The sequence below is a fragment of the Ambystoma mexicanum genome, chromosome 9, assembly GCF_040938575.1.
Source record: "Ambystoma mexicanum isolate Mex_15411 chromosome 9, UKY_AmexF1_1, whole genome shotgun sequence".
NCBI classification, from domain to species: Eukaryota; Metazoa; Chordata; class Amphibia; order Caudata; family Ambystomatidae; genus Ambystoma; species Ambystoma mexicanum.
Genome location: NC_090931.1, coordinates 154,610,983 through 154,638,956, shown reverse-complemented (window position 1 = coordinate 154,638,956; position 27,974 = coordinate 154,610,983). Strand labels below are relative to the sequence as shown.

General features: G+C 44.6%; 1 protein-coding gene across 6 annotated transcripts in view; it reads left to right on the top strand.

Annotated features, from left to right (window-relative positions):
• ARHGEF12 (Rho guanine nucleotide exchange factor 12) overlaps nt 1–27,974 on the top strand; it is a 1,284,704-nt gene that overhangs the window by 471,152 nt on the left and 785,578 nt on the right. For all 6 annotated transcript variants that reach the window (XM_069614339.1, XM_069614338.1, XM_069614336.1 and 3 more), the window contains 2 exons: nt 6,902–7,012; nt 23,582–23,680. In XM_069614339.1, the coding sequence (XP_069470440.1) occupies nt 6,902–7,012; nt 23,582–23,680 (210 nt within the window). The remainder of the gene's footprint in view (nt 1–6,901; nt 7,013–23,581; nt 23,681–27,974) is intronic.

Below are 27,974 nucleotides of genomic sequence, written 5' to 3'. Positions count from 1 at the left end.
GGCGCACGTGAATTTTTCAATTTGTTAATGATGTCAATGATGTCTTCTTTTTTGTCTAAGTCCACCCATTGTTCACCTGTTGGTTGTTGTGCCTGTGGTTTTGGGTTTAAGTCAGATTTAAAGACTTTACTGAAGTGATTTTCCCATATATGTTGACTGATGTTATTTAGAATTTGATTGTCTTGTGTTTGTTCAACATTATGTATTAAGGACCAAAAGTTCCTGCTATTGTTGTTAATGAGCGCTTTTGTTATTTGTTCGGCGTCCTCTTGGTACAAATTGTGTCTATATGATTTTACCCAAGCTTTGTATTTTGTTTTGATATTTTGTATCTCTGATGTGCCATTTGTGGGCATTTGCTTGGTGGCTATTCGAAGAAGTCTTCTGTATTCACGTCTTTTGTCAATTAGAACTTTGTTGTATGCATGCCTTGGATTTTTGTTTGTTGCATTTCTTTTTCTTTTTGTTGATTGTGCATACGGCAGCAGTAAAGGTTGGTAATCAATACTGAGGCATGTCGCTGGGGTGGTAATGGCTTTGTATTTAGCTGTGATTTTGAGAATTTCAGCACTGCTTAATTTAATTCTAGTGCCTTTCGCGTTTGCCTCGATTTGTATGTTCATTTGACGATTTTTTTTGATTTTGAGGTTCCATGCAGTTTCCAGCAAGTTGTGGTCACTTGTTGGAGTGTGTCGTACTTTGAAGAGTTGTAGGCGTTGCAACATGGATTTGGATACATAGATATAATCGATCGTGGAGGCTGAGGATGCTCTCTGCCAGGTTGCTATTCTATCTATTTCCACGAACACTTCATCCAAGTTGTGTAGCTCACTCGAGTCGGTGAACTTTCGCCAGATTGTGCCACGGTGTACTGACGCCTTTTGTGATTCCGATGCGTTCGTGTTGATTATTTGGATGACATTTAGATCTCCGCATATCAGGATGTTCTCTATATCGTGCTCGGTTCTTATTGCGTCAATTGTTGTTTCACAGAGATTTATGAATTTTTTTGTAGTGATTGCAGCTGGGTTCCAATAGAGATTTATTATAGCCAGTTTTGAAAAATCTGTCTTATGGTTTACGTCACCTTGCCAGGCAAGTTCTACTGCCAAAATTGATTGATTTGCAATGATCGTCTGTACAATGGAAACTCCAGAACCGTTTCGGCAGGCTATTAGGAGACCTGAAGTTGGACGTCCTTTGGAACCTCTTGCAGCAGGGGATAGAATGATTTGATAACCTTCTAGTGTAGGAGTTTGCTGCAGCCAAGTTTCCTGTAGACAGATTATATGGAATTCTCCAAGATTGGGACCTCCCGGAGCAGTCAGATGTACATGACCTCGCGTGTTCCATGAACATAACTTGATGTCGTTGTTGATTTCTGTTGGTTCGTTACATGTGACTGCTTCCGCTGTCTTGAGTGGCTATTGTTTGCGATGTAAGTTTAATACGCGTGGCAACCAGGCCCAAATTCCTGTTTTATTACTTGTGTTTGGACTTTGTTTGCATTGAGCCGTAGATGTAGAGCCGACTCTTTGTGTACAGGTTATTTTTATGGTGCCATCTGTAGTAGATTTCTGTTGTTGTGTTGCTGTATTTTCTTTCTTTGTTATTTTGTTGTGTACTGAGTCATTTTTGGTTTTGTAGTGCTCATTTTTGCTCTTATCATGGTGTGATCTTTGATGTTTTTTCGATATTTCAAATTCTGTTATTGCTTTATAATCTTTCTGAGGGTGATCCTCTGTGTCTTTTGTGTCATGCTTCTCATGTTTTGTGATTAAGGATTTACTTGCTGTAGCATCGGTCTCTCTGATCTTAGTTGATTCGATGCGTTCTTCTTTGCTGTAAGTTGTGAGGTCTTCCACGTAGTAACCAGAATTGTAGATATCTCTTTTGTTGTTCAGAATTTTTTTGAATGTTGTAGGAGACGTTAAATGCAGTATTGTGACTGCCCCATGTTGCGTGTGCCATGGTTCGACAATATTCAAGTTGTCTGTGTGAAGTCTTTGTAAGTCTTTAAATTGACGTAATATTTTTAAGACCGTTCTTCGATTTAAAATGATCTCTTCTTTTATGCAACTTCGTTGGGTCAGTCTGATGTGCTAATTCCATTCACCTTAGAGACCCCCAGCAATGTTGCTGTATTTGGAGGGCTTGTTTCTTTTCTTGGAAAGAGTGTGGGCCTTTTTTACCACTCTTTCATGTATTTTGATGTGTTTTACTCTTGTGTTCTTTGATTATGGAGTTTTAAGACAACTCCATAGGCATCATCCTTTCATGTGTGTTGCACAGCACCCTCAGTGCAGTGACACAGGGATGTCCTTTTAGACTTCCCAAAGGATTAAATACCTTCTCTGCGATAAACTGTTTCCCAGAGAATGTAAGGTTAAATTGACTTTACTAGTCTCTTTAAATTCCTATACCCAGCACACACCATTTTACTATAGAATGCTGGAAGGGTTACCTAGTATCCTTTGTCTAGAAACTCATCTAGCAGTCGAATGCTATCCTTTTCTATCGAAATGGCTGGTGGCAGTGGTTTTACAACGAACTACCATGATTTTTCCCGACCGCGAACACCAGTAGCTAAAAATAGCAGAGCCATGTTTTTCAAGATGGGGGCCTTAAGCCACTTTGTTTGAACAGGTCCTGGTCTTCTTTTTTCGACATTTCTTTTTGGAAAGGTCCTTCTAGAGTTTTTCTCTGCGCGGCAAACTAGATTTGGTCCCTTTGTTTCTATGCCTTTGGCAGGCTTCAGGACTGAAGACCGCCTCTGGTGTCTCAGTGTCTGGGGTGGGCAGGAAGTGATGGAGGTGCTCGAAACCCCCTGTGCTAAGTCTCCTGGGAGACCCAAATACACTCTGGTGTGATTGGCTGGCTGACTGTCCGGTAAGGACAGCCACCCTACTGGGTGAGTGGCAGCTTGGATGGAATGAATGGGAGAAAACTGTTTAAAAGGCGAGTCTCTTGGACTGGAAAGCAGAGTCGACCACCGGAATGAAGGAACAAAGACAAGCTGGAAGAGGACGACTGCTGCAACTCCTGGACCGTTGGTTTGCCTGGTGAAGCCCTGCTGCAGGTCCGAATTGCCAAGTTCATCACGACAGAGAAGCCCCTTGTAGGACGACTTCTGGCTTTGAGTTGGTGGGACCAATCAACTCGTAAGCCACCTGGATACCATTCTCGGAGCTGGTTAGGATTAACCAGAGCGAAGGACACCAGCCATGTGTGCTTGATGACAGCTACTCGAACTGAAGTGACTCCATTTTGTCCGTGTTTTTCGACGATCCTGTGCAGTGCAGGAGTGCTCCGACATCCTCCCTCTTTTCCCCATGACTGAGGCTCAGGAACAGTGAGATCTGCAGGAACTGCCAGGAACCACCATCTTCTGCTGCCTCTGGTTCTTCATATTAAGGTACTGTGCCAACCCGATTGAGAGAATTTACCTTTCTCGGTGAAAGGTTGTGGAACTTTCCCAACTTGCAGGCCTTATCAGCTTGTGAACCAACATATGATTCTTTTTTATACAAACTACTTCTGAGAACATTGTCAAAGACTTTACCGTTTACTACAAGAAATGCTCTTTACTATCCAAGACACTAGTCTATTGACTTTGGCCTAGGCCTATTGAACTAAATTGAGTCCTCTAGTGTACTGAAACTATTTGTGATCTATTCTATTAACTTGTGCCTTTTTACTCCGATTCAAAGTAACTGAAATGCCATTTTGCTCCTATTTCAGGGGAGCCTATTTTACTCAATCCTATTGGTTTGGTATTGAAGTATAGTTGCCTGCTTCTAGTGAATATTTTCTAAATGATTGTGTAATAAATTAATAAGTGTTTTACCAAGAAACCTTGAGTGTAAGTATCTACTTGAACCACTGATTATAAAACCTCTGTGTAACCTCTTCTACTGCTCACATTCCCTCTTGAGATAAGCCTGGCTGCTCAGCTCGCTACCACAAACTGTGTAGTACACACTTATACCAAAGGTTGTTTTTTGCTTACAACTGTAGTCCTAATTGTATGTGGTGGTCCCAGAGGGTACTGCATGCAATTCTGCCTAACACACCCTGGAGCCAGAGGGGGGCTTCACTTGTGAATCCCGCCAAAGGCAAAGTGAACAATGGCGCCAAACCTGATTTGGCGCGCAGAGTAAATTTCAAGAAGGACCTTTCCACAAAGAAATGGTGAAAAAAGACTGGGGCCATTTTGACAAAAATGGCACCCTTGGGTGCTTTACTGTAGCTGTGAACGCAGCCCACGGTAAATGCACACCATGGTAGTTAAACCAAAACCACTGTTACCAGTCATTCATTGACAAAATGGTAACATAAAGAATGTTCATGAGAAGCTAGACAAAGCAGACACTAGGTAACCCCTCCAGCATCCTATTGTAAGATAGTGTGTGTGCTGGGTCTAGAAAGTTACACATTTTAAGTAAAGTCAATTTCACTTTACTACTCTGGGAAACAGAGGTTTATCCCAGAGAAGACATTTAAACCCTTGGGAAATCTGAAAGCCTTTTCAGTGCCACTGCATTAAGTTGCTGTGTGACACAATGTAAAAAAGATGCCTTTGAAGTTTGTCAGGCTCCATAACCAAAAGAAACACAAAGCTCAGAAATCACATTAAAATACATGAGAGAGTGGGAAAAAGGGTCTCACTCTCTCCAGGTTCAAAAAGTCAAGTACTCAAAATCCAGCAAAGTTGCTGGGGGATCTCTAAGGTGGAGGGAATTGGCACATTTCCGAAAATTATTCCTAACGGGTGCTATAGTGCAGCTGACGATTCAGCCTGCGGCAGAAAAGCACAATGGTAGGAATATTAAACCACTGCCACCAGCCATTTAAAGTAGTTAGGGTAACACATGAGAATGCACGATAAGGGGCTACTAGGTAACCCCCAGTACTCCACTTAAGATGGTGTGTGCTGGACCTACGAAGAGAAAAGGTAAGTAAAGTCAATTTCACATTACTATTCTTGGGAACAGTAGTTCACACAAGAACAGGTATGTAAACCTTAAGAGAAATCCAAATGACTTCTCTGTGACACTGCTCTGAAGGTGCTGTGTGTCACCATTCAAAAGTAGATTCCTATGAAGTTTGGCAGACTCCTAAAACAGAGGAAACATATAATCCAAATCTGGTCAAAAGACATGAGGGAGTGAGCAAAAGGTCTCACTCACTCCAGGGTTAAAATCAAGAAGGCCTAAAGTCTAGCAAAAGAGCTTGGGGTCTCTAAGGTTGAAGGTAATTGGCACAGAATTGAGAACTCTCATGAACGCTTACCTGCACCTCTATCTCCACCCTTTAAAGGTTTGCTAACTTTAAAATAGTTTTACATTTGTTTGGCTTTGGCAATACTTGTTGCTGAAAGCCTTCCAAATGCTAAGAACAGTCTTACTCACCAGTATACGCAGTCTTCTGACATTTGGACTCTTCTTCACATCCTCGGGACCGTCTCCCTCATTTTTACCGCGCTCTTAAACCTCACGGAAAAAGTTGAACATTTGGGCACAAGGCCCCATACAACTTAGGGTTGGACTTTCTATGTGAGGATTGTTATTCCTGTGCACTGTCAGTGTCAATAATAATTAGTTTGCTTCCAGGGGGGGTGGAGGGGTGAATAATTTTCACCGACTACTGTGTTTGTATATGTATTCTACTATTAGTATTGTGTGATATTACCTGTTCTTTCATAGTGTCTTGCCCATAAAATGTTTTTTTATAACTGATTGTCGAAGTATAATCCCTGATTACTTATTGTGTGAAATAATTGTGGACTCCTTACCACACTCGCCATGCTACCCTGATTGGTTTAGCTAAACTCCCAGAATTTGGCCTTTGTTCACTATAGTTAGGGTGGCCTTCTACACATCTGTCCACCAGGCCAGAGTGTATACATCCAGTATAAGAATTTATACTTTTGGGAAGTAAGAAAGAGGCTTGCGCATTATAGGTTTATCAGACGAACCTTAACCTGCAGGCAGTGAAAATCATTAAGTGGCAGTGTTTTAGGCTGCAATTTTTGTCGAAGAAACTGGCAGACTGCTGCAATCTGAACTCTCGGCAGCATTTTTGTGGCCTCCTTTTTGTCCATCTTTCAATGCCCCTCGAAATACACTATATTCTGGTCCTTCAAGTCTCACACTACAGTTTTTGTGCAGCCATAGTCAAAGGTGTTACATAGTGCCTGGCATTTTTGCTTTTTCTGCTCGTTCTCCAATAGTTTCTGTCAAATTGTAACCATTTTAGCTACTGCAGCAAAACCGGACACAGTCTACCAAAATGCACTGATGTTTGCTGCTTCGGAACCTCCTTGCATTTTTATATGTAGTTGGGGGACATACATCCTGTGACCCTCCATGCTTCAATGAATGAATGAAGTATGTAAACATTGAAAGGGCCCTTGAAGCCTTTTTGCTTAGACCCCAGGCTTCAAGATTAGGTTTTAAAATGGAAAGCAAGGAATCACAGGCTCATGTTTTTCCAAACACTTTTAGTTGAGCTAATACTGCTGATGCTATCAAGTTAAAGGATTTGTAAGAAAAACATTGCTTTGAGGTTTTACATACAATTAAATCCTTCAGTTAAGCCTTCATGCTGGCAAGTCACTTTGCTGTGCTGCATCAGTATTTCCTTTCCAGAGCTGTATTGGACGTTTGATTTAAAAAAAAATCTGATTTTGTAAGCATGCTTCATAAACATATGAACTGAAAAGTAATCCATGAAATTCATTGGCAAATGCAGTTTATGATGTAGTTGCTTTAAAGTTGCAAATTATGATGTAAGATTAACCACTTAAAAAAGCCCCACTGGGTACACTCCCTAGAAAGTATAGCACTACTGGCTGGAATATATGGCACTACTAATGCTTGAAACCTTTCTTGCTTTACAGATCAATGGTCAGTGCAGCTGCTTTCAGAGCATGGATTTGTTGAAGTCAAGGCCTGCACACCTGGCTGTTTTTGTGCATCACGTAGTCTCACTGTTTGACCCTTCAACTTTGGTAAATGTTTGCTTGATTCCGGTTCTCTCATTATGTGACAATTTGCTAATGCCTGAAGACAGTAGTTTTCCTCTAACAGCATAGGAAACATTATTAGGTATGCCCTCCTTTTTTAATGCTCCTGTTTACCTATATAAAAAATCCACCCTCCCCAGATACATACAGCATCTGGTATACATGTACAGGCTACATTTTTCCTTACTTTGTGCTCCTGCTTTACAATCCCATGTTTTCCCTTTGAAGCAAGAAACCACCATGAGCAGACAAAGGCAGTGAATAAGGCAAGGGAAATGTGCACAAGACCACACAGCGAATAGCTTTGTGTCAAACATACACTCAGGAATTCAACATTTACCCAGGATGTGCAAGTAGACCGTGATAAGAATACAACTGCATGGAAAGGGATGCAGGGTAAGCACAGGTACTGTCAACGCTAAGCCCACAAACAGGACAAGCAATGACTGGATCTTTGAGCTAACAACCTTGATGGTATTGTGGGAGTTAACTTGGACAATACTCGTGTTCGGTAAGATTTTCATAGTAATGATAAATCTTCTGATCTGTGTAAACCCCAGAACGTTTTGCTTTTACTGGTGGATTATTTTTCTTTATACCTCCTGTGAGTGGGAACCTTTTTCCATTCACAGAATATTTTACTCTTTTTATGGGTGCCATTTCTAAGACTCTCCATAGTGTATTTGAAAAGTTATCCTCTTTGATAACGTTTTGGCAATATGTGCCTATTGTTGCTGGTTGCCCCTGGGGCTCCCTTTTAACTTTCTCTGGCTAACCTTGAAAGAACTACAGTTCCCAAGGGTAGAAAGGATCTTTGGATCCCTTTTACATGTTCTTAGGTGAGGCCAGCACCCCACCTTATGTGTCGTGCCGGGGGGGGGGTGCTGTGTATCCCCTTTCCCATTTTAAATGTAACATTTGTTACAAGGACACATTGCCTTTAATGGCTGGTGGAATGGTGGAAGGGAACCTTTTTATTAATTTGGTGCACTTTTACCACAGGCCGTTAAAGGCACCCATGGGTTCTCATTTTATCAAAATGGCACCTGTCTGTTTTCTTGCCTTTTAGTATTCCTTGTCATTTGTTTCTTCCCCTGACTTCCAAGGTGGGAAATTGCGTTGTCATTTTTATCTTCACCGGGAGTCCTCCCGGCTCCAGAGTGTGTGTGAAGACAGGAAACGAGGGAGGAGTCCAAGACTCCAGTCTTTTGTCTTCAAGCCTATGTGCGAGAATCCTGTTCAAACTGGGAGGTTGTCTGTCCAGAAATGATTGCCAACCAGCCAATTTTGAATGTTGCAAGGCTGTTTGATTGTCTGGGTTCCTGCATAAAGGTCTGACCCTGGAAGCTGAAGAGGAAGTCTACCACTGGAACCAAACCCTAAGTGAAGCTCAGATGATTTCCAGCGATTGGAGAGCCTGCTTTGTAACCAGAGCCTGCTCTAGCCCTTCCTTCCAATCAACCTGGGGACTCCGGAAACAACCCAGACCCTGGTGAGACCCACTTGGCACAACAAGACCTGCATTTTCAGCCATCACACGTTGTTGGGGAGAATTCTCAAAAATGTGCCAATTCCTCCCACCTTAGAGCCCTCCAGCTCTTTTGCTAAACTTTGGGACTGTGAACTTTCATTCAATGTGTTTTTTGTTTGTTTCATTTGGTTATGGATTCTAAACAACTCCATAGGTATCATCTTTTCATATGCGTCAAACAGCACCCTAAGTGCAGTGACACGGGAAGCCTTTCAGGTTGTCCCAAAACTACCATGATTTTTCACGACCGCGAACAACGGTAGCGTTAAATCGCGGGAGCCATGTTTCTCAAGATGGCGTCTGAGCCCCCTTTGTTTAAACACGTCCCGGTCGTCTTTTTTCGCCATTTCTTTTTGGAAAGGTCCTTCTAGAGTTTCTCTGTGGGCCAAACCAGTTTTGGTCTCTTTGTTCCTTCACCTTTGGCAGGCTTCAGGACTGAAGACCGCCTCTGTCGCCTAGTGTATGGGGTGGGCAGGAAGTGAGGGAGGTGCTTGAAACTCCCTGTGCTTAGTCTCCTAGGAGACCCAAATGCACTCTGGTGTGATTGGCTAGCTGACTGTCCGGCAAGGACAGCCACCCTGCTGGGCGAGTGACAGCTAGGCTGGAATGAATGGGAGAACACTGTTTAAAAGGCGAGTCTCTTGGCTTGGAAGGCAGAGTCGACCACTGGAACAAAGGAACCGAAGACTAGCTTGAAGAGGACGGCTGCTGCAACTATTGGACCATTGTTTTACCTGGTGAAGCTCTGCTGCAGGTTCCGAATCCCCAAGTTCATCTCGACAGAGAAGCCCTTCAAAGACTTGAGTTGGTGGGACCATTTAACTCGTAAGCCACCTGTACACCATTCTCAGAGCTGGTTGTATTTTCCTCAGAGTGCTGCAGGAAACCAAATAACCAGGAAGGACACCAGTTTGTGTGCTTGACTACAACTACAGGAATCAAAGATTTGCCAGTTGCCAGCTTTTTGACCAGTCCCCGTATAGTGCAAGAGTCCCCCGACGTCCTCCCTCTTGTCCCCACGATTGAGGCTCAGGAACAGCGAGATCTGCAGGAACTGCCAGGAACAGAAGTCTTCAGCTGCATCTTTTTCTTCAATCTAAGGTACTGTGAAAACCCGATGGAGAGAACTTGCCTCTCACTGCGAAAGTGTGAGAATCTTTGGCAACTTGCAGGCCTTGTCGGCTTGTGACCCGACATATGAATCTTTCTTCTATGAACTACTTCTGAGAACCGTGGCAAAGACTTTTCCGTTTAACTACCAAAATAGTTTTTACCTATACAAGACTCTAGCCCATTGACTTTGGCCTACCTATTGCATTGAATCAACTCCTCTGGTGAACCCAAACTATTTGCACTGTTTAAGAGTAACTCTACTATTCATTTTATTAACTTATGCCATTTTGCTCCTCCTTCAAAGTAGTTGTTTCTGATGCTTGTTAATCTGCTTAGAATCACATGCTGTGCATATGGTCCGACATCCAGTGGTAACCGCGGAGTATTGCATCTTGTCTTTCGGGGACCAAAAGGGGACATCGGCATAGGCGTGTCTGTAACACTATCCCTATCGTGACGTGTGTAGTAGCCAAAATCCCTCACGCGCTGAGGTCACTCAGATTGTTTTTTTCCACCCAGATAACTGGTTTCCCTATAGTGGAGCTCTTACTAGAGACATTGTTTATCTTACTGAATTGTCTGTTTATTCCCCGTTAAGTGACTTCGCCCAACAAGAACATCTTCGACGAAGACTACGGGGGAATCGTCTATATCTGTGGTTTCGGTGCCTAAGATCCAGCGGCCAGATTTTCCACGTGGTCGGGCCTTCTGGCCGACCTATACAGTAGGGAGAGTGGGGTCGGGGTGGCCATATTATTTAGTATGTCTTTCCTCCTTTCCCCTCTTTTCCCAGTTGGTCTGGTCATCCTTCCATTTTGCTATGGAAAGGACTCCTTTTAGATTCTGCCCTAAGTGTAGGGTCAGATATCCTTGGAAGGACGAACACAGGACGTGTAACGCCTGTCTCCCCCTAGAGCACGACGAGAAGCGGTGTGCGGCGTGCAAACTCCTTCAGCCTAAGTCCCTTAAGGAGCGCCATGTAAAGCGGTGGGCCGCGTACGGTATGTCACGCGTGGAGCCCCCCATCCCCCACCGCCACGCTAGCTGAAAGTGACGGGGGTACTTCGGATGACCAAACGTCCAATGCGGATGTTATAGACCTAGAGCTGGACGCTTCTAGTTCCGCCACGCTCGTCCCCGACCCTTCCAGGCTCGACTCTGGTCTTGCTACAGGGGCTACACCCGGCGACACGGGCGTACAAGTACATCACACAAAGCACACAACTCTTATGCCAATCCGCAGCAGCGTCTTGCGACTGGGCAATCGAAACAAACTAAGGGCGCTACTCCGAAACTTACATGCGTCGAAGTGCGGGAGCCCAACGCTTCGGTTTCCAAGGCCTCAATAGTCCCGAAAACTAGGGTTCGGCTTCTACCCAGAAAACCGACCGCTAGGCCCCCTAGTGCCGCGGACGGTATTACAACTGCCGACGGATTGTCTGAGCCTTTGTCTCACGAGGATTTGGCGACCATCGAAAGTAGCATCGGAAGGATCGCAGCGGCGGTGGGCCTTACTCCGTTTCTGCCTAAGGTTATGAGCCAAGCTGCAGAAAAATATTAGATGGCTCGGGCTCCCGATTCCGAGGAGGCTTACGTCGATAGTCAAGAGCATCTTTTTTTCGACACCCTGAGAGGTTCCTTTCGACACCGCAGTGCGGAGAACGTATTTTCTCCTCGCGTAGGCCCGTTTGGGTCCTCTAAATGGACTACAGAAAAATTAGAGGGTTGTATGGATCAGCTGGAGCAGATTATCAGTTCTTCTGATCATCCTCCCCCGAAAAGGGCTCGGTTAGACCCTAACCTCCAAATTCAGGAAGATCTGTCTCATATTTTCCAACAAGACATGGTACATATGGACACATATAGAGACATCTATAATGAAGAAGAAGCTCTTTTCTCAAACTGACGAAGATCAACAGGATACTACGGACAACTGGGAGGAAACCCAGAAGGAAGGTCAGGACTCTTGGACACAGCAAGATCAGGACACTGTTGTTTTGTGCCTAGACTCTCCTCCGTCCACCCCGGCTCGCCAGGCCTCCCCTGTGGATGACCAAAAGGCTTTCAACTCCATTTTGAAGAAAGCAGCTGAATACTTCAAAATTGACACTCAAGAGGCGGTACCGGAGCAGGATTTTGTGGAGGATATTAAGGAAAAATCTCTGGCGAGTCAATCCATCCACCTCCTTAACTGTGTTAAGAGACTGGTAGCTCCCTCGTTGGTCTCAACTGCTCAGACATGGGCAGTGAACCCAAGAGTCGAAAAATTATTTTGACCTTCTCCTTCCAACCCTCTTTATATTGAAGGGCACGCCATCCCGGACTCACTGGTAGTGACTACTACTCGAAAGAGGACAGGGGTACCCCTTGCCATGGGAGAATCACCACCGGCCAAGGAGTCTAAGCGGTTGTATGCCCTGGGCAAATCTGTCACGTTAGCAGTTGCATACACCATTTTGGTTGCTAATAATACTACTCTATTAGCAAGCTATGCTGATGCCCAAAGGAATTTGCTCCAGGAAGGCCTCCAAGAGGTCCCTGAACCCGCCAGATCAAAACTTCTCGCCATTGTTTCAGAGGGAAGACTGGTTAACCAGAATGTGGTGAAGAACACCCTGGACACTGCGGAAACTGCTGGCAGATCTCTTGCACAAGGCACTCTACTGAAAAGGCATGCATGGCTGCGGACATCAGGATTTGGACCTGAAACTCAGGCCTCCTTCATTAATAAACCCATTGAGGAGACCAACCTCTTCGGGAAGGCAGTGGATGAAGCGTTGGAGACAGCCAAGAAGGAGCACGAGACTATAAAGTCTCCACACCAAATTATACAGAAACCCTCTTGCCAGAGGGATAATAACTCTCGGCGGTCCATTCGAGGGCAAGCCCGTGCTGGTCAAAACTACGGCACGTGTAACTTCAATACAAATCAAACATCTGGAAGACCCACTTACTACCCCTCAAGGGGTCAGAAACGCGGCAAAGGTAGAGGCAGAGGCCCCAATCCCAGAGGAGCCACAGCCTCTAGTCAAAAATGACCACCAAGTCCAGGTCCCCTCCCATGTCACCCCGGTCGGGGGGCGATTAACAGCTTTCCTCAAGGCATGGGAGGGGATAACTTTCGACCAATGGGGTCGCCCACGGTTATTGCTGGAATTCGCCTGACCTCCACAGTTCAGACTGCCGCGCACACAACGCTTTTCACCAGAACATCTGGAGATCCTGATCCAAGAGGTGGAGGCACTGCTGGGAAAGGTCGCCATAGAAGCCGTCCCTATTGTTCAGGTAAACAAGGGTATTCATTAAGTGTACTTCCTTGTACCCAAAAAGGATCTCACCATGAGTCCTGTTCTAGATCTGCGCCCAGTGAACAAGTTTATAAAACCCCAGAGGTTTCGTATGGTGACGCTGCAGGAAGTGATCCCATTGCTGAAACAAGGGGACTTCATTGCAACGTTGGACATGAAAGATGCATACTTTCATATTTCAATGTTGCCAGCACACAGGAAATATCTAAGGTTCATGATCCAGGACAGGCACTACCAATTCAAGGTACTCCCCTTCGGCATTGCCTCAGCACCAAGGGTGTTTACCAAAGTACTGGCAGTGGCAGCAGCACACCTGCGCAGACTCAGTCCCAGTTTACCCTTACCTCGACGACTGAGGGTTACGGGGGGGGGACTCGTTCGACGCTTGTTTTTCGAACACCCAAAAATCAATAGATCTCCTTCAGCCTGGGGTTTTCAATCAACGAAAAGAAATCCAGCTTAGTCCCCAGCCAAGTAAAACAATTTCTGGGAGCACTAATTCGGACGGAAGACTGTCTTGTCTTCCCCTCCAGCTGAGGGTTCAGAACATGCTCTCTCGGATACCTCAATATGTAGCCAGTCGAGAGGTGACGGTACGCAAGGCCATGCGTTTGCTAGGGATGATAGCGTCATGTATGTTCTTGGTTCCCCACGCGCGGCTGCGCATGCGTCCCATGCAAGAGTGGCTCAACAGCCAGTGGTATCAGGCAAGCGGACAATGGGAAGATCTGTTAGTTGTCTCGCCAGCCCTCGATCTCTCTCTGCAGTAGTGGTTAAGAGAAAACCTCTTGAAGGCTAAGCCCTTCACCACCCCTGCAGTGGAAGGCCACTCTCACGACAGACGCATCTCTCACGGGGTGGGGGGGGGGCTCACTGGGTGGGGGGGGGCTCACCTGCTTCAGCACACAGCGCACGGAGTGTGGTCCCCTCAAGTAGCGTCCAATCATATAAACTTACTGGAGCTATTAGCATTGTTCAAAGCATTGAAGGCTTTTCAGATGCAACTGCAAGGGAAGACAGTGCTGATCCTAACCAACAGCACTGCAGCAATGTATTACCTGAACAAACACGGGGGGCACTCACTCTCCAGGGCTATCCAAGCTGTCCCAAAACATTTGGATATGGGCTCTCAAACGCAAGATGTTTTTGTTGTCCCAACATGTTCCAGGGGAACTCATTCTTCTAGCAGATGTACTCAGCAGAGATTTTCCTCTGCCAGAAGAATACGAATGGCGACTGCACGAAGACATTGTATCCAGCGTCTTTGCAGGAACCAGTTACCATGATGCTAGTGGCCCCCATGTGGGCCCGCCAACCCTGGTTCGCTCACCTGATGGAAATGTCCCTCTCCCCACCAGTCAAGCTGCCCTGCCCGTACAACATGTTGTCTCAGGACAGGGGGGGAAACCCTACACCTGTGCCCCCAAACCCTGAATTTAGCAACCTGGCTCCTGAGAGTTTGGACACCTGCAACTCCCTCAGAGGTGCATGGACATACTAAGGGAAGCGAGGAAACCTAATACACGCTATTGCTATGCTGGCAAGTGGAAATGTTTCGTCATCTGGTGCAATTCCAAAGGTGTCGATCCTATCGATTGCTCACCCTCACGCATTGTGTTGTATCTAACCCACCTGTTGGACTCTGGGTTAGTCTTTTTAATTCCCTAAAGGTTCATCTGGCTGCTTTGTCAGCCTACACCACACCACACCAAAGCAAAAGGTATCGTGGTGGAAGATACCGGTAATTAAAGCCTTTATGGAAGGAGTTGAGAGGATTTATCCTCCCATCTCTCACCCAGCCCCTGGATGGGATCTGAATGTGGTTTTAACCAGGCTCATTGGTGCTCCCTTCGAGCCTATGCATAAAGCAAGTCTGAAAGATCTGACTTATAAAACAGCCTTCCCGGTGGCTATTACTTCTATCAGAAGGGTTAGCGAACTACAGGCTCTTTGTTTTAGACCCCTTTGTTACAGTCCACAAGGACAAGGTAGTTTTGCGCGCACATCCCAGGTTTGCGCCTAAATTTATTTTGAAGTTCCATGTGAACCAGTCAATCGAACTACCCACTTTCTTCCAGAACCCTACTAACCTGGATGAAAGAAGCCTTCACACACTAGACGTGCGCAGGGCAGTAATGTTTTACCTGCAGAAAACTAAACCACTAAGAAAGACAAAAAAATTCTTTGTTTCAGTGGCAGCTGGTAGAGAAGGGGATCCTATCTCTAAATCAGCTAGCTCAAGGTGGATTGTCAAATGCATCACACTGTTACACTCTGGCGAAGAGAGAACTGCCCTTCAAGCCTAGAGCACATTCTACTCGAGGCACTGGGGCATCCATAGCATTCATTGCAAATGTTCCTCTTGAGTCCATTTGCAAAACGGCAACCTGGAGTTCTGTACACACCTTTACAAAACACTATTGCCTAGACACTCATTCTAGGTCTGATTCTCAGGTGGGACAAGCAGTACTAAGACATCTTTTCTCTACTGTTCCTTCTCGCTAGTGTATGCACAGCATGTGATTCTAAGCAGATTAACAAGCATCAGAAGACATGCATTACTTACCGTAATAGCATTTCTGATGATTGTATCTGCTTAGATTCACATGCGCTCTCCCTACCGCCCCGCTCTGGGTGGAAGGAACATAGACTTCTTACTACATTCTCTCTTTATGTACTCACTCACTATATCCTTGGGCTCCCTCATGGCAGAAAAAATACAATCGGAGGGACCTTGGCACGGGAGGGATTTTTGGTACTACACACGTACGTCACGATAGGGATATTGTTACGGACACGCCTATGCCGACGTCCCCTTTCGGTCCCCGAAAGACAAGATGCAATACTCTGCGGTTACCACTGGATGCCAGACCATATGCAAGCATGTGAATCTAAGCAGATACAATCATCAGAAATGCTATTACGGTAATTAATGCATGTCATATACTGAATCATGTTTAACGAAAAAACACTAACGTCAAAAGTACAAGTAGACAGCTGAGAAAAGGACCCTAATAAGGAAGAATGTTTGAATACACAAGAAACGGTAAATACAAACGTTCAGTGTGTATTCACTACAGAGACTTAGTTAATGAGTGCCAGAGAGGATTTATTTTCCCAAAACAAAATTATGCTAATTATATACACGGGTAAGTTTAAAACAGTATGAATGCAATAAACTATATAGGTTTAAAACCAGCAATCTTTCAAAACCTGCATTCCAAACATATGGAGCTTTATAAAACATCTTAAAAAGGAACAATCTCATCAAGAAATGCAAATTGCACAAATAACATCAAGAGAAAAGACCCAAATACACAGAAATACTTAAACAGTACGGCTTTTAACATAAACTGTTAGATAACAGAAAAAAACACTTACTACTGCTAACTGGCAAACTTGGGAAAGCCGAAAATCCACAGGCAAATCCGAAAGTGTGCAATACATCCATAAGGAACAAAAACCAACCCATTAGAAAAAGGACACAATCCGGACAAACAATCAAAAATCCATAACATAATCGGAAGTAGAAATACATGAAATCTGCAAAAAAAATACCTGACATCCATCTGAAAAAGGTGCAAACAATCAATGAAAAGTAATTAAAAAATTAAAACAAAATGACTGCGATGGATACAATTCATCCTATGGAAATAATTGATGAAACAGCGACACCTAGTGTACAAAAAAGATATTGCAACAAAAGGAACATTTATGTATTAAAATGATAGTATATTGAAGTTGAAATGTTAGTATATTAACCCTTTAAGTGCCATGGGTCTCCCCAACTACTCCACACCCCCACCGCCCTTCCCCCACCCCCGGGTCGCAAAGCCCTTTTTTTTTCGTAATTTCGGTATGTCGCCATTCAATGCCTTGTAACTTTCTTGTTACATGAAATATCTCGGCCAAATTTGGCTTCTTTTTTTTCCCCCACATGTAGGTGATCGTTATGCCACTCAGGAATCCTAGGTTGCTGTAGGGGTTTTGCAAAAAATGACAATAAAATGATGTACAAACAAGCCTGTGCTTTGGCTTTTTCCTTGTAAGAGGCAGGAACAAATGGTTTCTTGTGCTGCATTCCCCAATTTCCTAGCTTTCAAGAACAGGTGGAGTGGAAACAATTTTTTTTTTTTGATGTGGTAATCAACCTTTTATTGAGAGGTAGGTGATTTTGGTCATTTTTGCCAATTGCACATGCATGGACGGAATGGAAGAAAAGTGTAGGAAAGCCGAATTGGAGGACAGAAAGGCATACATTTCTGAGAAGTAGATTACATTTCAAGTTTAGGAAGGGGTGATTTGCGTAGGTCAGGCAACTCTGTAGGGGAAAATGCCATAGATTGGGGAAAGACCGCGAAAATGACTGAAAAAAAGGTATGTGGTGGACATGGTTGGCTTGGTATGGCAATGGCGTCTATGAATTTTGAGAAAAACAATGCTCCGCTACATTCTCCCGACTCTTGCAGTTAGGAAATCACACATTTTTTCAAGTGTTTCACAAAACAAGCAATACCACAAGCCAAACATAGCCATGGTACACAGGAGTTTTATGCTTACGACCTGAACAGACGTACTTAGCATGTGTAAATCAGAAAAACCAATATGGTGAGGAACGGCAAGGATACATTTTCTGAAAGAGCACAGGCAGACCTTTTCAAGGGTAGGTGACTTGTGCAGGTTACAAAAGTGTATGGTGCCTAAAGCAGCGACTAAATGTAGGGCACATTTGGGAAATGAAAGGGTTGTGTGACAAAGGGCACCAGCAAATGTGTTTGCGTGGTTTTTATAACTTTTTGACCCAACAAATGTCATACCTTCCCAGGTTCCCACAGGTGTCCCGACGAAAATGGTACTTCACATGTGTGGGTGCAGCTGCCTGGGCGCCAAGGGGAAAGCCTAAAACACGGCTAACCCCAAGTCTTTTCCGACAGCTGAATTTCATGATTTTTTCTGAAGCGCACACCATATAGATATGGGCCAAGGGTGTCCAAGTCTCCATGGAATACAGGGAACCCCATGCATTTCCGAAAACAGGGCAGCCGTAGGAATCCACAGAGGTCTGACTTGCGCAAATTGGCACAGAATCTATCGCGGGACCTGCAGGCAGGTACTGCGATGGTCAGGGAGTGCTTGTCGTCTCCATTTGCCTCGATCTATAGCCATCACGCCAGTTTTTCGTTGAAAAGGAAGTCGGCTACCCTGTGGAAGCTGCGGGAGAAGCCGGGAAAGGCCATGCAGGACAAGGGATCCGTCCTGCCGGTGATCGAGGCCAAGACATCCTCTTTGATCGAGATGCTTGCAACCACCCTCTCGGCTCAGGCCCCAGTGGCGGCCAGAGCGGAGCTTCCTCCCAGGCGGGAGGCTTCGGCCAGGCCAGCGGAGAAGACTCCGGAAAAGAGGATGCCGGACTTCGGCCCAAGGCCGACTCCTCAGGACCTGAAGAAAAGGGCGGATGGGGTGGTGGTGGGAGTGTAAGAGCTACAGGGCACGGAAATTTCTTTGTCTGAGGGAGACGTTGCTTCCGTCCACACCATCATGGAGGAAATGGGTGACAACAAGAATGTCGAGGATTCGTCCGCCGGAGGCGCCTACAATCCCTACAGGGCAGGGGGCGAAGACAAAGGCGCTGGGCCCAGCGTTCCTGTCCCCCAAGCACCCCCAGAGACCTGTCGCAGGACATTTTCTCGACTCTACACACTCCGTTAGGGAGAATTCTCATAAATGTGCCAATTCCCTCTACCTTAGAGTCCTCCAGCTCTTTTGCTAAACCTTGGGACTTTGAACTTTTCATTTCAATGTGTTTTCTGTTTATTTCTTTGGTTATGGAGTTTTAGACAAATCCATAGGCATCATCTTTTTATTTGTGTCACACAGCACACAGCACCCTGGCTTGCAACATTATGTGTTACTACTGACGTCTGCAATTGTATTTGCTCTCCACTCTTGCTTATCCACTCTTTTTGACTGCTTACTCTTTTCTCTCCTCCTTTCCCTTCTCCCTTTTCCTATCTCCTCCCCTTACTTTCTTCTATGCACCTGCTCTATCAGAATTGTCCCTGGACCTAATATGATAGCAACCTAGTCTGTTTCCTCCACCCTGCCATTACTGTTTTTTTTCCTCTCCACCAACCTTCCAGCACTATCTGAAATGTTGTCAGGCCTAGTATGATAGTCGCTTTTTTTGTTCCTCCCCTCCCTTTCTGCACCCCTCTCCCTCACCTTTTGTTTTTCTCCGGCTCTACCAGAAATGTAGTCAGGCCTAGTACGGTAGTCGCCTGTCTGTTTCGATTTCCTTCCCACTCTCCTCCCTTCCTTATCTATGTCTTAGCTCTTGCACTATCTGAAATGTCGTCAGGCCGAGTACGATAGTTAATTTCACGTCCTTACTATTCATGGCCTGTAAGAATGTGGTTGTATTTTCCCTTGTTCCCTCCCTTGCCTTGAAGCGCTTTGAAACACAATGTGTATAGGCGCTATATAAATAAACGATCATACCATATCAGGGAAGCCTTTTAGGCTGTCCCAATGTTTAAATACCTTCTCTGGGATAAACTACTGTTTCCCAGAGAAGGTAAAGTGAAATGGACTTTACTAGTCTTTTCAAATTCCTAGACCCAGCCCACCCTATCTTACAATAGAGTGCTGGAGGGGTTACCTAGTATCCCCTGTGTCTAGAAACTCATGTAGCAGTCAAATACTACCCTTTCCTCTCGAAATGGCTGGTGGGAGTGGTTTTACAACGAACTACCATGATTTTTCCAACACCAGTAGCGTTATATCGCGGGAGCCATGTTTAATCGCCTCTGAGCCCCCTTTGTTTAAACAGGTCCCGGTCTTTTTTCGCCATTTCTATTTGGAAAGGTCCTGCTAGTGTGTCGCTGCGGGCGAAACCAGGTTTGGTCCCTTTGTTCCTACACCTTTGGCGGGCTTCAAGACTGAAGACTGCCTCTGGCGCCTGAGTGTCTCGGGTTGGCAGGAAGTGAGGGAGGTGCCCGAAAATCCCTGTGCTTAGTCTCCTAGGAGACCCGAATGCACTCTGGCGTGATTGGCAAACCAACGGGCCAGCAGTTGCAGCAGACCTCCTCTTCAAGTTCTATGGTTCCTTCGTCCAGTGGTCGACTCTGCCTTCCAAGCCAAAAGCCTTGCCTTTTATTCATTTCTCTCCCATTCATTCCAGCCTAGCTGTCAGTCACCCACAGGGTGGCTGTCCTTCTTCCTCAAAGAACCTCCACCCTCTACCAAAAAGGGGTTGATAAGAAACCCTTATTAGGAAGTTAATCTGTAGCCTCAGTCCAGTGATGGGAAATAATGGCCAAGTTATTAGGAGTGGCTTGAAGACTTATTTGCACAAGTCTTGCTTAAACGTGTTGTGAAAACTGTGAATTATTTCCTCCATAAAGAGGCATGTTAGGTTATATTTTCAAAACAATTGTAAATCTTCCTGACCTGGGTCTACCCCAGAACTGTTTGCTTTACTAGTGGGCTATTTTTTCTTAATACCTCTGAGTGGGAACCTTTTTCCAAACTTTTTTTTTCTTTTACTCTTTTTATGGGTGTCATTTTTTAGACTCTAAATAGTGTCTTTTTAAAGTTACCCTCTTTAACAAGTTTTTGGCAATAAGTGCCAATTGTTGCTGGGGTGCCCTAGGGGTTCCCCTTTTAACTTTCTTTTGCTAAATTTGAGAGTACTACCGTTCCCGAGGGTAGAAAGGATCTTTGGATCCCTTTTTACATTTTATTCTGTGAAGCCAGCACCCCCACCTTATGTGGAGTGCTGGAGAGATGCAATGTATCCTTTCACTAAAAACGGTAACAATTCTGTTACAAGGACAAGCGTACCTTCAATGGCTGGTGACAGTGATACCTTCTATTAATTTGGTGCACCTTTACCACAGGCTATGTTCACACCTGCAGTAAAGGCACTCAAGGGTGCTTGTTTTAGCAAAATGGCTCGTCTCCTTTTTTCGCCATTTTAGTGTTTGTCTTTTCCTGTTCCTTCCCCTGACATCCAGGGTGGGGAATTCCTTTGTGTGATTTTTATCTTTGGCAGGGGTCCCCTGGACTCCCCACCCAGGCTCCAGTCTCTTTGAAGGCAGAAAGCGAGGGAGCAGTCCAAAACTCCACACCCCTTTGTCTTCCTCCTTGCCTGAATGGGGACAAATCCCAGTGGTGGGCGGCTGTCCTGATGGGACAACCAGACCATCCCTTGTTGTAAAATGCAGGGAGAGATTGCAGAAGTTGTGCTGTAGTTCCTGTTAAATATTGCGAACCTGGAAGCTGAAGACACATTGACCATTGGAACCGAAACCGAAGAGGATGATGAAGGAAAAGCAGCTGAAACGATTTCCAGCTACCTGCTGTGTAACCAGAGCCTGCTGTAGCCCTTCCTTCCAATCAACCTGGGGACTCCGAAAATGATGACCCCGACTAAAAGCCTGGTGAGACCCACTAGACTCAAGAAGACGTGCATTTTGAGCCATCTCATGCATTGCTGCGATCTTGCAGGGCTGCAGTACCCTAATACCCTGGGACCTCGAGCCATTGTGTGGTGCACGGTCTTCCGAATCTCGCTGAATCTACGTGGGCATCCTGGTGTATCTCCTAGAGACACGAATCGAGTCTGAAAAGCCCCCTAAACAGAGTGCTGGACCTTTGTAATGACGAGAATTAAACTGCGATTTTCTGTTTTCTTCTGTGCTCATTGAAAAGGCGCTAAATCCAAAGAACCGCATTCAGTTGTGAGGAAAACCTTGCCTAGAGCCTTCTTCATTGATCCCTGCTGCAAAGTCTCTTCCATGGTCCTGTTTGCAGTCATGACAACAAGGAATCCACTGACCAGGTTTTTGGCTGCAGATCCTGAAGTCGTCCTGCTGCAGAATCTTCAATGCTGAGGTACTGTGTTGGCTTGGGTATGTACTTACCTTATGCCTGTTAGGATTTATGTGTAGCTGTGGGGTGTGTGCTTTGATGGGGAGGCTTATCAAGTGCTCCCAGTCCCACTGCTAGAATCCTGCTAGGGAGTCTTCTGCGAAGCCCCTGGACCCTCTTCTAACTCTAAAGTAAAATACTCGCCTGTTTGCCCAGTCTTCCTAAAGAACTCTAACTTTTGCTACTTAAGAAACTATTCCAACACGGTCTGTTGGTCACTAGTCCCTAATGACCCCCCCCCCCCCCCACCCCCTTCTGCCATTGACAACACTCATGCTCCAAGAACCAGGGAAAGACTTTTAAGGGATTGGCCCTTTTGCTTAGAAAAGAAAATAAGTGTTTAAAAGTTACTTGTAAAGAGTTGGTTGGTAACTGGAACTCAACTAAGAGTGAACAGTTACACAAGTTCTTACCTTGTACGTGTGATGCACTATTCTTAAAAGTATGGTTAACATCTTTCTTTCCTTCGAAACCATTTTGCCATTCTAATAGAAAGTAGATGTAAAGGTATATTACCCACCTGTGATTAGGTTGTGCCTCTTCCCAAATGTAATGTGTTGGTTTCACCAGATTATCCCTGCAGGGTAATTGTATGAGTGTCCTCCAACTGGGTCTTGCTTCCCCTGACTTACTGCTAGCCTATCCAGAATAAGCCTGCATTAGATAGACACAAGAAGATTCTGTGTGTTCTAACTGTCCCTTATAAGTCATACAGAAGTTACTTGTATAGCTGGGAGAGATCTAACCTGTACTTAATTGTGAGCTTAGAAAAAGTATATGGGTTTTACTTCCCTTGAGTTAGCTGTGTGCCATCAAAAAATATGTTACCAGAGTTACTGCTTATCTCCATCTGTGTTTCACTGATCTCAAAAGCACCTGTAATTGAATATTGCATCCTTAGGTCTTACCCACCTAGTATAACTGTGTGATATCACGAAAGTAGTTAGAGGTGTTTACTGCGCCTGTGATAAGTGTGCCACTATTCACAAAAGTATTTTGTCCAGTTGACTGACTGTGATTTGTACCTAGTCACTGTACAACTGGTAGGGTCTACGGCCCTTGCATTACTGAATGTAATTGTGAAAGTAAGCATTGGTTTTTACTCCCCAAGAATAGGTGCGACATATACTGAATGTGCATGAAAAGGTTTTGACTTCCCTAGAACTAGAACCACTGTTAGTTTTCCAAATAAGGTTTATACCTTTGTCTGTGTACCTTCAAGTATAGTGTTGTGTTTTTGTAATTGTGATTACATATACTGTGTGATAGTACTTACTCCTAGATTTATCTGGGCCTACTTGTATTTAAGTAAATCCTTTTATTTTTACATGCATAGTGTTTCAGTGTTTGTTTGGACCATTTGTATTACAATTTCATTTGTTCTGATTCTACAGCCCTCTCTCCCTCCTAAAATGAGCCTGGCTGCTCTGTATACGCTACCATGAACTCAGGTGGTACAGTCTTATACTATGAGTGGAGGCTTGTACTGCCTCAGTTGATTGTTTTTTATAACTGTCCTAACCCATGTGCAAAGAGCAGAATAACCCTGTGCCTTATGGTGTAATTTTTCCCCTTTCTCCTTTAGTGCATCATGTCTGCCATCTTAGCCCTTTCCATTCCCCTGTGTGGGTCACGTTACTGATGCAGCTCATATTGTTCTTTTTTCCTCAGCTGTGCTTCCTGTACACAGATTTGTACCAGCAGACAAACCCCAAGGAGTCACGCCGGGTCTTTCAGGAGTTCCATCAGTTATTCATGGAGAGAAATGCTGTAAGTTTCCAAATTGCTCTCCTCAAGGCATATGCTCCTTCCATCTCTATTCAGTTAACTGATTTTTACTGAAAGTTTTTCTAAATACAATAGCAAACCCAAAAATGAATGCATTTGATTAAACCAGAAAGTGAAAAAAGTAAAACCTTTACATTGGTATATAGTTTTAGATATTAACCATATGATATAAAATATAATATATATGAATCTGTTATGCTCCTTCCATCTTAACCTCTTCCCCTTTCCTCTATCTTAATCTTTGCCACTCTGCCGGTCTCCTCCATCCTTTCTTGATGCCCTCCTTTTCTTCACAATCATTCTCTACTCCAAATTTACAGATCTCTTACTAACACAAGCAGAAATCTTTGGTAAGACAAGCAGGTGTTAATATTTCTCTAAATCATTGGCTCATTTCATCAGCGTTAAATAGGGGGAAAGGTTGAATGACATCTATTTGCGTCTGTCTACTTGACTTACTGTTAGTGAGAATTCTCATAAATATGCAAATTCCTTCTACCTTGGAGCCCTCCAACTCTTTTGCTAAACTTTGGCACTTTGAACTTTTTAATTCTAATTGTTTTCTATTTTTCTTTGATTATGGAGTCTAACCAACTCCAGAGGCGGCATCTTTTCATTTTTGTGTCGCACAGCACCCTCCGTGCAGTGACACAGTGAAGCCTTCTAGGCTGTCCCAAGGTTTAAATACCTTCTCTGGGATAAACTACTGTTTCCCAGAGAAAGTAAAGCGAAATTGACTTTACTAGTCTTTTTAAAATCCTTGACCCAGCACACCCTATCTTACAATGAAGTGCTGGAGGGCTTACTTAGTATCCCCTACGTCTAGAAACTCATGTAGCAGTCAAGTGCTAGCCTTTTCTCTCGAAATGGCTGGTGGCAGTGGCTTTACAACGAACTACCATGATTTTTCCCGACCGCGAACACCGGTAGCGTTCAGTCACGCGAGACATGTTTTTCAAGATGGCGTCTGAGCCCCCTTTGCTTAAACAGGTCCCGGTCTTCTTTTTTTGCCATTTCTTTTTGGAAATGTCCTTCTAGAGTTTGTCCCTGTGCGCCAAAACTCCCTGTGCTTAGTCTCCGTGGAGACCCAAATGCACTCTGGCGTGATTGGCTGGCTGACTGGCCGGCAAGGATAGCCACGCTGCTGGGTGAGTGGCAGCTAGGCTGGAATGAATGGGAGATAACGTGATAAAAGGAGAGTCTCTTGGCTTGGAAGGCAGAGTCGACCACTGGAACGAAAGAACCGAAGACGAGCTTGAAGAGGACGACTGCTGCAACTCCTGGACTGTTGGTTTGCCCGGTGAAGCCCTGCTGCAGGTCCGAATCACCAAGTTCATCTTGACAGAGAAGCCCTGCAAGGACAACTTCTCCATTTGAGTTGGTGGGGCCAATCAACTCAACTCGGCTCTAAGCCACCTGGATACCATTCTCAGAGCTGGTTGTATTTTCCTCAGAGTGGTGCAGGAAACCTAATAACCAGGGAGAGGGACTCCAGTTTGTGTGCTTTTCTACAGCTACCGGGATTGAAGATTTGCCATTTGCCTGTTTTTGGCCAGTCCCAGTGCAGTGCAGGCGTCCCCCGACGTCCTCCCTCTTGTCCCCACGACTGAGGCTGAGGAACAGCGAGATCTGCAGGAACTGCCAGAAACCGAAGTCTTCAGCTGCATCTTTTTCTTCATTGTAAGGTACTGTGAAAACCCGACCGAGAGAACTTCTCACACTGCGAAAGTGCTTGAAAGTTTGGCAACTTGCAGGCCTAGTCATCTTGTGACCCAACATATGAATCTATCTTTTACAAACTACTTCTGAGAACTTTGGCAAAGACTTTTCGGTTTAACTACCAGAACTGCTTTATCCTCTACAAGACTTTAGCCCATTGACTTTGGCCTAACATATTGCATGGAATTGACTCCTCTGGTGAACCCAAACTATTTGCACTGTTTAAGAGTAACTGTAATCTTCTTTTTGTTAACCTATGCCTTTTTGCTACTACTTCAAAGTAGTTTAAATGCCTCAGAAACTGATCGTGTGAAGTACTGAAGTATATTTGTGTGTGAGATATATTGCCTCCTTCTAGTGAATGTTTTATAACGGACTGTGAAATTTAAAAGGTGTTTTACCAAGAAACCTTGGGTGTAAGAGTTTATTTGAATACTTGTGATTGTAGACCTCTGTGTAACATCATTACAGCTCACATTCCCCTCTTGAGATAAGCCTGGCTGCTCAGCAACGCTACCAAAACTGTGTAGTACAGACTTCTACCAAAGGTGGGTTTGCTTACACCTGTAGTCCTAGTTGTGTGTAGTGGTCCCAAAGGGTACTGCATCCAACCTTTGCCTAACACTCACACTTTCACTCAGTTTGCTATCTGTCTCTTTTCTTGCTATAGCTCCAACAACCGAGAGCCAATTAAGCATAGTTGCGCCAGCAGCCACTCATCACACTTGACTGTCTTCATTATATTGTACATATTGATCTGCAGTTTCTTTTCTTTTACCCATTGTTAGGCAGACTTCATAGCTGCTGTTAGGCAAAGTGTGCATGCAGTACCCTCTGGGAACACTACAAACAACTCTGGCTACAGGTCTAGGAAACCCAACATTTGGTATAAGCTTGTACTACACAGTTCTGGTAGTGTGTTGAGCAGCCAGGCCTATCTCAAGAGGGGTCAATGTGAGCTGTAGTGGAGGTACACAGAGATTCACATTTACAAGTATTCAAATACACTCTTGCCTTCCAGGTTTCTTGCATAAAAAATTATTAAATTATCAGTTAGAATAAGCCTTATTCAGAAGGGAGCAATATAATAACACAAATATACTTCAATACTGTACACTCTCAGATACTAAATCAGCAAAGACCTTTTTTGGATGGCCCACAGACACAACCTACACCAACAGGTGACTTCAATACGTGGGTCCTGGGGACATTAATATCTTACTGTTAGCATTTAGAATACTCTTAGAAATTGGCAAAAGGTAAAGGTTATTCAAACAAGAGACCACAAATATTCTTAAGCAGGCAAATACGTTTGGATCCCCCTAGAAGAGTCATTCAGTTCAATAGGCTAAGCCAAAGTAAGTGGGCAAAAGTCTTGGATTGGATGAAGCATTTATGGTAGGTAAATGGAAAAGACTTTGCGCAAGTTCTTAGGAGTCTTTGATGAAAAGAAGAATCAAATGTAGGACCACAAGCTGATTAAATTTAAAACCCTCTGCATTGTCCACAAGGCTATCTGGTGCCTGGGGCCAAAATACGTTCAACTATCCCTCTGTAAATACCTCCCTTCTCCAGCACTTCACTCCTCTACTTCTAACTCCCTCAGGGTTAGCCATTTTGCAAAAAACAAGCTGGGTTTAGATCTGTCTTTCGGCTGGTGCCTCCCTTTGGAACAGCCTCCCAGCCACCTTGAAACTTGAGGAAAAACATCTGCGGTTCCGGAAACTCCTCAAGACCTTCCTCTTTGCCTCTGCCCCCCTTCTCCCCTGTTGATCTATTTCTTCTCTTGGCATTGTGCACCTGGCCACCCTCTTTTCTTTCGGGCCCAGGTACCTGCTCACCCTCCTGCACTGCGTCCAGGCCAGCATCTGCACTAGGGTTCTGTAGCTGTACCCTTACAGTCCCCCTCCCACTTTTCTTCATGCACTTTTCAGATCTACCTTTCTGACTAACTTTTACCTGCCACTTGCTGGCTGCACTACCATGGTTTATCGCGCTTATTTATTATTTTATTTAATATTTATTTGTTTTCTCCTCTGCCTCGCACTTTCCACTCCCCCTTCCGCCTTTCCATGCACTTTTCCCCCCATTTTCCTTTTCCATGCACTTGCGCTTTCTTAAATGTCACTGGGCCTAGTAAGATCTATTTTTCAGTTTTTTGTCCCTTGTTTCCCTCCCTTTTTGCTTGGTCGCGCTCTGAAACACTTATGTACGAGCGCGATATAAATAAAATATTTCATTTAATTTCATTAGACTTGTGTGTAGTAGAAGATGCAAGCAACTCTACAGCAAGAGGTAAGTACTCTCAGACTTTTTACAGTACCTTAGAAATTAAGAAAAGATGTAGCAGATGACTTTGTTCCTGGTCTCACTGTTCCTGTGCCTCAGTCGTGGGCACAAGAGGGAGGACGTCGGGGAACTCCTGCAATGCACTGGGACGGTCAAAACTCGCAACCGGCAAACTTCACTTTCAGTGGCTTTTAAGTGTTTCAGCTCCTCGCTTCTACCGCCAACAGCAACACTGTGGTTCCTGGCTGTTGATGTGGACTTTCCTTGC